At 42.0% G+C, this 13,328-nt stretch overlaps 1 protein-coding gene across 2 annotated transcripts in view; it reads right to left on the bottom strand.

Annotated features, from left to right (window-relative positions):
- Positions 1–13,328, bottom strand: part of osmr (oncostatin M receptor) — a 39,662-nt gene that overhangs the window by 23,193 nt on the left and 3,141 nt on the right. For both annotated transcript variants that reach the window (XM_036980418.1, XM_021606784.2), the window contains exon 4: positions 12,913–13,206. In XM_036980418.1, coding sequence (XP_036836313.1) covers positions 12,913–13,206 — 294 coding nt within the window. The remainder of the gene's footprint in view (positions 1–12,912; positions 13,207–13,328) is intronic.

The following is a 13,328-nucleotide window of genomic DNA, read 5'->3' on the forward strand; positions in this document are numbered from 1 at the left end:
TTTGGCTCCATCCATCTTCCCATCAATTTGAACCATCTTCCCCATCCCTGCTGAAGAAAAGCAGGCCCAAACCATGATGCTGCCACCACCATGTTTGACAGTGGGGATGGTGTGTTCAAGGTGATGAGCTGTGTTGCTTTTACGCCATTGCATTGTTGCCAAAAAGTTAAATTTTGGTTTCATCTGACCAGAGCACCTTCTTCCACATGTTTGGTGTGTCTCCCAGGTGGCTTGTGGCAAACTTTAAACAACACTTTTTATGGATATCTTTAAGAAATGGCTTTCTTGCCACTCTTCCATAAAGGCCAGATTTGTGCAATATATGACTGATTGTTGTCCTATGGACAGAGTCTCCCACCTCAGCTGTAGATCTCTGCAGTTCATCCAGAGTGATCATGGGCCTCTTGGCTGCATCTCTGATCAGTCTTCTCCTTGTATGAGCTGAAAGTTTAGAGGGACGGCCAGGTCTTGGTAGATTTGTAGTGGTCTGATACTCCTTCCATTTCAATATTATCGCTTGCACAGTGCTCCTTGGGATGTTTAAAGCCTGGGAAATATTTTTGTATCCAAATCCGGCTTTAAACTTCTTCACAACAGTATCTCGGACCTGCCTGGTGTGTTCCTTGTTCTTCATGATGCTCTCTGCGCTTTTAACGGACCTCTGAGACTATCACAGTGCAGGTGCATTTATACGGAGACTTGATTACACACAGGTGGATTGTATTTATCATCATTAGTCATTTAGGTCAACATTGGATCATTCAGAGATCCTCACTGAACTTCTGGAGAGAGTTTGCTGCACTGAAAGTAAAGGGGCTGAATAATTTTGCACGCCCAATTTTTCAGTTTTTGATTTGTTAAAAAAGTTTGAAATATCCAATAAATGTCGTTCCACTTCATGATTGTGTCCCACTTGTTGTTGATTCTTCACAAAAAAATACAGTTTTATATCTTTATGTTTGAAGCCTGAAATGTGGCAAAAGGTCGCAAAGTTCAAAGGGGCCGAATACTTTCGCAAGGCACTGTAGCTTCAATAAACTTCCAACTGGAGTATTCCTTTGTGTCTTGATGAGCAATGGAACGCAAGTGGATACCATGAGGAATGTGCGTGATCAGAAAATGGCTGACTGCCAGTCACCTGATAGATTCTGCTCTCATTCAGTCACACAACACAGGAGAAGTCTCATTAAAATTTCTATAGACGGTTGACATCTAGTGGAAGCCCTAGGAAGTGCAACATCATTAATATCTCAAGGGGATTTCAATGGTAACTGTGGTGAATACATACCAAGCTCAGATTTCTCACTTCCTGTTTTGATTTCTCTTCAGGATTTTGCCTGCCATATGAGTTCTGTTATACTCACAGACATCATTCAAACTGTTTAAGAAACGTTAGAGTGTTTTCTATCCAATACTAATAATAATATGCATATATTAGCAACTGAGACTGAGGAGCAGGCCGTTTACTTTGGGCAACTTATTTATACAAGCTACTCAATACTGCCCCCCAGCCATAATGAACCAAAATCCCAACCCATAGCTACAGTACAAACGGATTGTCATAGCTAGCCACCATGCATGAAATGCTGGAGTATGATTTTGCATGTAGCTAAAGCTAACCAATGAGGTTCAGTTTTAGCAAGCTAGCTAACATTAGGCTATAACAAGCAATGTCATACTCTGAACTCTTTCACTCCTCCTTGTGATCGTCTCCACCCCCTCCAGGCGTCACTTATTTTCCCTGGTGTATTTATCCCTGTGTTTCCTATCTCTCTGTGCCAGTTCGTCTTGTATGTCTTTCAAGTCAACCAGCGCGTTTCCCGTACTCCTGCTTCTATTCTCTTTTTGCTAGTCCTCCCGGTTTTGACCCTTGCCTGTTTTATGGACTCCGTTCCCGCCTGCCTGACCATTCTGTACCATTCTGACCTCGAGCCTGCCTGCCAACTCTGTACCTCCTGGACTCTGAACGGGTTTTGACCTTTTGCCTGTCAACGACCATTCTCTTGCCTACCCCTTTTGGATTGATTAATAAATATCAAAGACTCAGACCACCTGTCTCCCATGTCTGCATCTGGGTCTCGCCTTGTGCCCTTATAAGCAATGCAAATAGATTTCTGAGAAACAAATAATATTACTACACAGATTATACTTGTAACGTTAGCTTGCGAGCCAGCAAGCTAATGTTCACTAGCTAGCTAACAGTACTCTTTGTATTTGTATTTATTATGGATCCCCATTAGCTACTGGCAAAGTAGGAGCTACTCTTTTTGGGGTCAAGCTAAAACAGTACAATACATTCACAACAGATTTCACAACACATTAAGTGTGGGCCCTCAGGCCTCTACTCTACTACCACATATCTACAACACTAAATGAATGTGTCCGTGTGTGTATAGTGCATACTGCATGTTATTGTGTGTTTGTATGCATGTGTCTGTGCCTATGTTTATGTTGCATCACAGACCCCTCTGTTCTATAAGGTGTGTTTTGATCTGTATTTTAAATTAAATTTTATTGCTTGCATGAGTTACTTGATGTGGAATAGAGTTCTGACTATGTAGTACAGTCCATCTCCCATAGTATGTTCTGGACTTGAGGACTGTGAAGAGACCTCTGGTGGCATGATTTGTGGGGTATGCATGGGTGTCTAAGCTGTGTGCCAGTAGTTCAAACAGATAGCTCGGCGCATTCAACATGTCAATGCCTCCCAAAAATACAAGTAGTGATGAAGTCAATGTCTCCTCCACTTTGAGCCTGGAGAGATTGACTTGTTAACTCTCTGTGTGCATCCAAGGGCCAGCCGTGTTGCCCTGTTCTGAGCCAATTGCAATTTTCCTAAATCCCTCTTTGTGGCACCTGATCACACGACTGAACAGTGGTCCAGGTGCGACAAAACTAGGGCGTGTAGGACCTGCCTTGTTGATAGTGCTGTTAAGGCAGAGCAGGCATTTATTATGGACATCTCACCATCTTAGCTACTGTTGTATAAATTTTTTTTGACCATGACAGTTGACAATCCAGGGTTACTCCAAGCAGTTTAGTCACCTCAACTTAATTTCCACATTATTCATTACAAGATTTAGTTGAGGTTTAGGGTTTAGTGAAAGATTTGTCCCAAATACAATGCTTTTAGTTTTTGAAATATTTAGGACTAACTTATTTCCAAGATGGGGTAGCAGTGCAGACGTGGTTTGTTGTCCTCTCATTTACTTTTCTTATTCTTCGTCTTTTTTGTATATATTTCAATTTTTTTTTCAATCTCTTTTCCATTTTTAAATTAAATATACCTTCCGGTAACCTGCCTCACTCAATGTGACACGGATCCGCTATTTTACAAAGACCTTATAGCCAGAACCTCAATCAGAAGCTAGCCATCAGAGGCTAACCAGCTAATTAGCTACTAGCTATTTACTCATTGTTAGCCACTGCTAGCGTCCTTTACCTTCTGCACTGGCACCAGCCGTTTTTTTAGCCTGAATAATACCTGCCAGCCTCGGACAGTTTGTCTCCAATACAACGCTGAATTCCTGCCGTAAACCCTGGACCATTACTCCTGATCATCACAGCTAGCTAGCTGCCACCGAGTGACCCAGCCCCGAAGCTAGCCCTGAGCCAGGCCCACCACCTGGCCTACTCTGTGATCCCCCGGCTACTCAGCCATTGCCTCCCGGACTCTACCCCCAACACGGCTAGAATCTCTGGACATTTGCATCGGACCATTCCTGCTAGCTAGCTGCTACCGTGTGGCTAACGCCCCTGCCCCGAAGCTAGCCGCGAGCCAGGCGCATCTCTCGGCTAGCAAACAAAATTACTACAACTACAATAAGCTGTTGTCTTACCCGTTGTTGTCTTAGCTAGCTCTCCCAATCAACATCTGTGATTGCTTTATGCCTCGCTTTATGTCTCTCTCAAAGTCTATATGCCTTGTATGCTGTTTAGGATAGTTATCATTGTTTTAGTTTACTGCCAGCGTGTCCAGAGATGCAACTTCTCTTATCATCACTCAGTGCCTGGGCTAACCTCCACTGTACCACGCCCAGAAATCTGCTCCTTTTATTTTTTACCTTTCTTCAACTAGGCAAGTAAGAACAAATTCTTATTTTCAATAACAGCCTAGGAACAGTGGGCTAACTGCCTGTTCAGGGGCAGAACGACAGATTTGTATCTTGTCAGCTCGGGGATTTGAACTTGCAACCTTTCGGTTACTAGTCCAACACTCTAAACACTAGGCTACCCTGACACCCCATTCCCTATTCTCTGTCCCCAAAGCACTAGAAGACCAGTTTTGTTAACCTTTAGCTGAACCCTCATCCTATTCCTCCTCTGTTCGTCAGGTGATGTGGAGGTTAACCCAGGCCCTGCGTGTCCCCAGGCACTCTCATTTGTTGACTTCTGTAATCGAAAAAGCCTTGGTTTCATGCATGTTAACATCAGAAGCCTCCTCCCTAAGTTTGTTTTACTCACTGCTTTAGCACACTCCGCCAACCCTGATGTCCTTGGCATGTCTGAATCCTGGTTTAGGAAGGCCACCAAAAATTCTGAGATTTACATACCCAACTACAACATTTTCCATCAAGATAGAACAGCCAAAGGGGGAGGAGTTGCAATCTACTGCAGAGATAGCTTGCAAAGTTGTGTCATACTTCCCAGGTCTATGCCCAAACAGTTTGAGCTTCTAATTTTTTAAATGAATCTCTCCAGAAATAAGTCCCTCACTGTTGCCGCCTGTTATAGACCCCCTTCAGCTCTTAGCTATGCCCTGGACACCATATGTGAATTGATTTCCCCTCATCTATCTTCAGAGTTCGTTCTGTTAGGTGACCTAAACTGGGATATGCTTAACACCCCAGCAGTCCTACAATCTATGATAAAGGCACTCAATATCACACAAATTATCAAGGAACCCACCAGGTACAACCCTAAATTCATAAACAGGGGCACCTTCATAGATATCATCCTGACCAACTTGCCCTCCAAATTCACCTCTGCTGTTTTCAACCAGGATCTCAGCGATTACTGCCTAATTGTCTATATCCGCTATTGGTCCGCGGTCAAACGACCACCCCTCATCACTGTCAAATGCTCCCCAAAACACTTCTGCGAGCAGGCCTTTCTAATCGACCTGGCCCTGGTATCCTGGAAGGATATTGACCTCATCCTGTCAGTAGACGATGCCTGGTCGTTCTTTAAAAGTAATTTCCTCACCATCTTAAATAAGCACGCCCCTTTCAAAAAATGTAGAACTAAGAACAGATATAGCCCTTGGTTCACTCCAGACCTGACTGCCATTGACCAGCACAAAAACATCCTGTGGCGGACTGCGATAGCATCGGATAGTCCCCATGATATGCAACTGTTCATGGAAGTCAGGAACCAATACACACAGTCAGTCAGGAAAGCAAAGGCTATCTTTTTCAAACAGAAATTTGCATCCTCTAGCTCTAAGTCCAAAATGTTTTGGAACACTGTAAAGTCCATGGAGAACAAGAGTACCTCCTTCCAGCTGCCCACTGTACTGAGACTAGGTAACATGATCACCACTGATAAATCCATGATAATCGAAAATTTCAATAAGCATTTCTCTACGGCTGGCCATGCTTTCCACCTGGCTACCCCAACCCCGGTCAACAGCTCCGCACCCCCCGCAGCAACTTGTCCGAGCCTCCCCAGCTTCTCCTTCACCAAAAACCAGATAGCAGATGTTCTGAAAGAGCTGCAAAACCTGGACCAGTACAAATCAGCAAGAAAATCTGGACCCTCTATGTCTAAAATTATCCCTGCCATTGTTGCAATCCCTATTACTCGTCTGTTCAACCTTTCTTTCTGAGATCCCTAAAGTTTGGAAAGCTGCCGCGGTCATCCCCCTCTTCAAAGGGGGTGACACTCTAGGCCCAAACTGTTATAGATCTATATCCATCCTGCCTTGCCTTTCTAAAGTCTTTGAAAGCCAAGTTAATAAACAGATCACTGACCATTTCGAATCCCACCGTACCTTTTCCACTGTGCAATCCACTGTGCAGCCGTCTTCATCGACCTGGCCAAGGCTTTCGACTCTGTCAATCAACGTATTCGTATCGGCAGACTCAATAGCCTTGTTTTCTCAAATGACTGCCTCGCCTGGTTCACCAACTACTTCACAGACAGAGTTCTGTGTGTCAAATCCGGACCTCTGGCAGTCTCTATGGGGATACCACAGGGTTCAATTCTCGGGATGAATCTTTTCTTTTTATACAGTGCCTTGTGAAAGTATTTGGCCCCCTTGAACTTTGCGACCTTTTGCCACATTTCAGGCTTCAAACATAAAGATATAAAACTGTATTTTTTTGTGAAGAATCAACAAGTGGGACACAATCATGAAGTGGAACGACATTTATTGGATATTTCAAACTTTTTTAACAAATCAAAAACTGAAAAATTGGGCGTGCAAAATTATTCAGCCCCTTTACTTTCAGTGCAGCAAACTCTCTCCAGAAGTTCAGTGAGGATCTCTGAATGATCCAATGTTGACCTAAATGACTAATGATGATAAATACAATCCACCTGTGTGTAATCAAGTCTCCGTATAAATGCACCTGCACTGTGATAGTCTCAGAGGTCCGTTAAAAGCGCAGAGAGCATCATGAAGAACAAGGAACACACCAGGCAGGTCCGAGATACTGTTGTGAAGAAGTTTAAAGCCGGATTTGCATACAAAAAGATTTCCCAAGCTTTAAACATCCCAAGGAGCACTGTGCAAGCGATAATATTGAAATGGAAGGAGTATCAGACCACAGCAAATCTACCAAGACCTGGCCGTCCCTCAACTTTCAGCTCATACAAGGAGAAGATTGATCAGAGATGCAGCCAAGAGGCCCATGATCACTCTGGATGAACTGCAGAGATCTACAGCTGAGGTGGGAGACTCTGTCCATAGGACAACAATCAGTCGTATATTGCACAAATCTGGCCTTTATGGAAGAGTGGCAAGAAAGACATTTCTTAAAGATATCCATTAAAAAGTGTCCTTTAAAGTTTGCCACAAGCCACCTGGGAGACACACCAAACATGTGGAAGAAGGTGCTCTGGTCAGATGAAACCAAAATTGAACTTTTTGGCAACAATGCAAAACGTTATGTTTGGCGTAAAAGCAACACAGCTGAACACACCATCCCCACTGTCAAACATGGTGGTGGCAGCATCATGGTTTGGGCCTGCTTTTCTTCAGCAGGGAAGATGGTTCAAATTGATGGGAAGATGGATGGAGCCAAATACAGGACCATTCTGGAAGAAAACCTGATGGAGTCTGCAAAAGACCTGAGACTGGGACGGAGATTTGTCTTCCAACAAGACAATGATCCAAAACATAAAGCAACATCTACAATGGAATGGTTAAAAAATAAACATATCCAGGTGTTAAAATGGCCAAGTCAAAGTCCAGACCTGAATCCAATCGAGAATCTGTGGAAAGAACTGAAAACTGCTGTTCACAAATGCTCTCCATCCAACCTCACTGAGCTCGAGCTGTTTTGCAAGGAGGAATGGGAAAAAATGTCAGTCTCTCGATGTGCAAAACTGATAGACATACCCCAAGCGACTTACAGCTGTAATCGCAGCAAAAGGTGGTGCTACAAAGTTAACTTAAGGGGGCTGAATAATTTTGCACGGCCAATTTTTCAGTTTTTGATTTGTTAAAGTTTGAAATATCCAATAAATGTCGTTCCACTTCATGATTGTGTCCCACTTGTTGTTGATTCTTCACAAAAAAATACAGTTTTATATCTTTATGTTTGAAGCCTGAAATGTGGCAAAAGGTCGCAAAGTTCAAGGGGGCCGAATACTTTCACAAGGCACTGTATATCAATGATGTTGCTCTTGCTGCGGGTGATTCCCTGATCCATCTCTACGCAGACGACACCATTCTGTATACACCTGGCCCTTCTTTGGACACTGTTAACAAACCTCCAAACAAGCTTTAATGCCATACAACACTGCTTCCGTGGCCTGCAACTGCTCTTATACAATAATAAAACCAAATGCATGCTTTTCAACCGTTCAATGCCCGCACCCGCCCGCCCGACTAGCATCACTATTCTGCACGGTTTTGACCTAGAATATGTGGACAACTACAAATACCTAGGTGTCTGGCTAGACTGTACACTCTCCTTCCAGATTCATATTAAACATCTCCAATCCAAAATCAAATCTAGAGTCTTTCTATTTCGCAACACGCCTCCTTCACTCACACCGCCTACCTTATCCTAGTAAAACTGACTATCCTACCGATCCTCAACTTCGGTGATGTCATCTACAAAATAGCTTCCAATACCCTACTCAGCAAACTGGATGCAGTCTATCACAGTGCAAACCGTTTTGTTACCAAAGCCCCTCATACCACCCACCACTGCGACCTGTATGCTCTAGTCGGCTGGCCATCGTTACATATTCGTCACCAGACCCACTGGCTCCAGGTCATCTATAAGTCTATGCAAGGTAAAGCTCTGCCTTATCTCAGCTCACGGGTCCCGATAACAACACCTACCCGTAGCACGCACTCCAGCAGGTATACAGTGGGGAGAAGTATTTGATACACTGCCGATTTTGCAGGTTTTCCTACTTACAAAGCATGTAGAGGTCTGTAATTTGTATCATAGGTACACTTCAACTGTGAGAGACGGAATCTAAAACAAAAATCCAGAAAATCACATTGTATGATTTTTAAGTTATTAATTTGCATTTTTATTGCAGGACATGGGTCCTCAGATCATCAAAAGGTTCTACAAGCTGCACCATCGAGAGCATCCTGACCGGTTGCATCACCGCCTGGTATGGCATCTGGCCATAAGGCGCTACAGAGGGTAGTGCGTATGGCCCAGTACATCACTGGGGCCAAGCTTCGTGCCATCCAGGACCTATGCAATAGGCGGTGTCCAAGGAAAGCTCATAAAATTGTCAAGGACTCCAGTCACCAAAGTTATAGACTGTTTTCTCTGTTACCGCACGGCAAGAGGTACCGGAGCACAACGTCTAGGACCAAAAGGCTCCACAACAGCTTCTACCCTCAAGCCATAAGACTGCTGAACAAATAAATCACCACCGGACAATTTACATGGACCCCCTTCCTTTTGTACACTGCTGCTACTCACAGTTTATTATCGCTGTACATTATCTATGCATAGTCACTTCACCCCCAAATACATGTAAATCAAATCTAAATCAAATTTATTTGTCACATACACATGGTTAGCAGAAGTTAATGCTAGTGTAGCGAAATTATTGTGCTTCTAGTTGCAGTAATAACCAACGAATTACCTCAACTAACCTGTACCCCCGCACACTGACTCGGTACCAGTGCCCCCTGTATATGGCCTCGTTATTGTTTTTCTTATTGTGTTACTTTTTATTATTATTTTTATTTGAGTCTACTTGGTAAATATTTTCTTAACTCTTCTTGAACTGCACTGTTTGGTTAAGGGCTTGTAAGTGAGCATTTCACGTTAAAGTCTACACTTCTGGTATTAGGAGCATGTGAGAAATAAAGTTTGATTCGGTGTAGTAACCAAAAAAGTGTTAAATCTAAATATATTTTATATTACATTTTTCAAAGTGGCCAACCTTTTCTTGATGACAGCATTGCACACTCTTGGCATTCTGGAATGCATTTCAATTAACAGGTATGCCTTGTTAAAAGTTAATTTGTGGAATGTCTTTCATTCATAATGCATTTGAGTCAATCAGTTCTGTTTTGACAAGGTAGGGGTGGTATTTAGTAAAAAAAAATGGTAAAAGACAAAGCCCATAGTATGTCAAGAACAGCTCAAATAAGCAAAGAGAAATGACAGTCCATCATTACTTTAAGACATGAAGGTCAGTCCATCCGGAACATTTGAAGTCACAAAAACCATCAAGCGCTATGATGAAACTGGCTCTCATGATGACCACCACAGGAATGGAAGATCCAGCATTGACTCTGCTTCAGAAGACAAGTTACCAGCCTCAGAAATAAATGCTTCACAAAGTTCAAGTAACAGACACATCTCAACATCAACTGTTCAGGGGAGACTGTGTGAATCAGGCCTTCATGGTAGAATTGCTGCAAAGAAACAGCTACAAAAGGACACCAATAATAAGAAGAGACTTGCTTGGGCCAAGAAACATTTGATTTGTTTAAGACTTTTTTGGATACTACATGATTCCATGTGTTATTTCATAATTTTGATGCAGATGGTAGTCCCACTAAGAGCAACGCAGATTGGAAGGTGTATCGCTGCAGAATGCTGTGGTAGCCATTAAGTTCTAAATACGTCACAGACAGTGTCACCAGCAAAGCACGGCCACACCATTACACCTCCTCCTCCATGCTTCACAGTGGGAACCACACATGCGGAGATCATCCGTTCACCTTCTCAACTGTCCCCCGGCTACATCATACAGTGCTGTTGAGGCTACTGTAGACCTTTGCAAAATAGTGTTTTAATCAATTGTTCTGTGACGTGAATATATTCAGCAACTTTTTAAATGTTTTACAATTGACATGTTTATGAAATTCACTGAGGAGGATGGTCCTCCTCTTCCTCCTCTGAGGAGCCTCTACTGGTTCCACCCTGTTATTGCTTTCCACCCTGTTTAAATAATAATTTATACAATACCAATAATATTAATATCATATTATTATTAATAACATCAAATTATTATTATACCATCAAATGTTTTTTTTCTGTGAACTTGTAGACTCAACTCATTTTCTGGCAACTTGTAGAGATAGAAGAGGTCAACTGAACATGTAAAAAGGTTGACCAAGTTATTTTGTTATTCATTATTATTTGAGAAAATTAGGCTGGTTCTGATAATAGCATACGTTTCACTCAATAATCATTGTTTTATAATTATTTTAAGGTTGGAAAATTAGTGTTATGGGTTAAGGGACATTTGATGTCTTAGAAAATCTAAATCTAGATATATGCTGTACATGTATTGTTAACACTTTCAGATAGTTAGTGTATGTCCCTAACAGGGAGGAAATATCTGATGGTCAATGTTTAATAAACAATCTGCCTATAATTATTAGGATTTATGTGTTTGACCAACAAGTTTCAAACATGTCCTTTTCCGACAGAATTATATATATATACACAGTTGAAGTTGTAAGTTTACATACACCTGAGCCAAATACATTTAAACTCAGTTTTTCACAATTCCTGACATTTAATCCTAGTAAGGTCAGTTAGGATCACCACTTTATTTTAAGAATGTGAAATGTCAGAATAATAGTAGAGAGTGATTTATTTCAGCTTTTATTTATTTTGTCACATTCCCAGTCAGTCAGAAGTTTACATACACTCAATTAGTATTTGGTAGCACTGCCTTTAAATTATTTAACTTGGGTCAAACATTTCAGGTAGCCTTCCACAAGCTTCCCACAATAAGGTGTGATTTTTGGCCCATTCCTCCTGACAGAGCTGTTGTATCTGAGTAAGGTTTGTAGGCCTCCTTGCTCACACGCTTTTCAGTTCTGCCCACAAGTATTCTATGGGACTGAGGTCAGGGCTTTGCGATGGCCACTCCAATACCTTGACTTTGTTGTCCTTAAGCCATTTTGCCACAACTTTGGAAGTATGCTTGGGGTCATTGTCCATTTGGAAGACCCATTTGCGACCAAGCTTTAACTTCCTGACTGAGGTCTTGAGATGTTGCTTCAATATATCTACATCATTTTCTGTCCTCATGATGCCATATATTTTGTGAAGTGTACCAGTCTCTCCTGCAAGCAAAGCCCCCTCAGAACATGATGCTGCCACCTCCGTGCTTCACTGTTGGGATGGTATTCTTAGGCTTGCAAGCCTCCCCCTTTTACCTCCAAACATAACGATGGTCATTATGGCCAAACAGTTCTATTTTTGTTTCATCAGACCAGAAGTCATTTCTCCAAAAAAAGTATGATCTTTGTCCCCATATGCAGTTGAAATCCGTAGACTGGCTTTTTTTATGGCGGTTTGGAAACAGTGGCTTCGTTCTTGCTGACTGGCCTTTCAGGTTATGTCGATATATGACTTGTTTTATTGTGAATATAGATACTTTTGTACCTGTTTCCTCCAGCATCTTCACAAGGTCCTTTGCTATTGTTCTGGGATTGATTTGCACAAAGTACGTTCATCTGAAGTAGACAGAATGCGTCTCCTTCCTAAGCGGTATGACGGATGCGTGGTCCCATGGTGTTTATACTTGTGTACTATTGTTTGTACAGATGAAAGTGGTAACTTCAGGCATTTGGAGATTGGTCCCAAGGATGAACCAGACTTGTGGAGGTCTACATTTATTTTTCTGAGGGTTTGGCTGATTTCTTTTGATTTTCCCATGATGTCAAACCAAGAGGCACTGAGTTTGAAGGTAGTCCTTGAAATACATCCACAGGTACACCTCCAATTGACTCAAATTATGTCAATTAGTCTATCTGAAGCTTCTAAAACCATGACGTAATTTTCTCAAATTTTCCAAGCTGTTTAAAGGCACAGTCAATTTAGTGTATGTAAACTTCTGACCCACTGGAATTGTGATACAGTGAATTATAAGTGAAATAATCTGCCTGTAAACAGTTGTTGGAATTTTCTTTTTTGTCAATCACTAAGTAGATGTCCTAAACGACTTGCCAAAACTATAGTTTGTTAACAAGAAATTTGTAGAGTGGTTGAAAAAAAAGTTTTAATGACTCCAACCTAAGTGTATGTAAACTTCCGACTTCAACTGTATATCTATATATATTGTATTTATATTTTTTCCGTAAAAGTTAGGAGGTCCAAAAGGCACCACAATGACCCGACTAAAGTATGCCTAGGACAATGTGAAGTGCTTTAACGTTTGTTAAATCTGCTATAACATTGCTATGAAGGCCTTATGACAGAGGTCAAGATGTGAGAGAAAACACTCCTCCATACTAACAGCTGATGAAGTTGGAGCAGTAGTTGTTCCTCTTCTCTGTTGTATCCTCACACCAGGAGTACACCCCGGAGCCGGATGCTTGTGTGATGTTTAGGTTGTGGACAGCAATGGCTGTGACTCTGTGAGTGATGTTGATCAGGGGGTAGCTGGTGGTGGAGTTGAAGGTCATATTGGTGACGTGGATGCCTCTAGGAGGGACACAGCAGAACAAGATAGTGGAGCCCTCCTTTAACACCTGCTGGTAGGGAAACATCTTGGTCTTTTTCCAAACTCTGTCCACTGTGTCTTGGGCACCTGGTTGGGGAAGTTGGAGATATAGATTATTAGGGGTCCAAGCCCCAGAGGGGCTAAAACCAATTGAGGCTACTCTTCCTAAAATGTTTATTCAAATGTAACAAATATTGATTTGAATGATG

The sequence above is a fragment of the Oncorhynchus mykiss genome, chromosome 6, assembly GCF_013265735.2.
Source record: "Oncorhynchus mykiss isolate Arlee chromosome 6, USDA_OmykA_1.1, whole genome shotgun sequence".
Classification (NCBI taxonomy): Eukaryota; Metazoa; Chordata; class Actinopteri; order Salmoniformes; family Salmonidae; genus Oncorhynchus; species Oncorhynchus mykiss.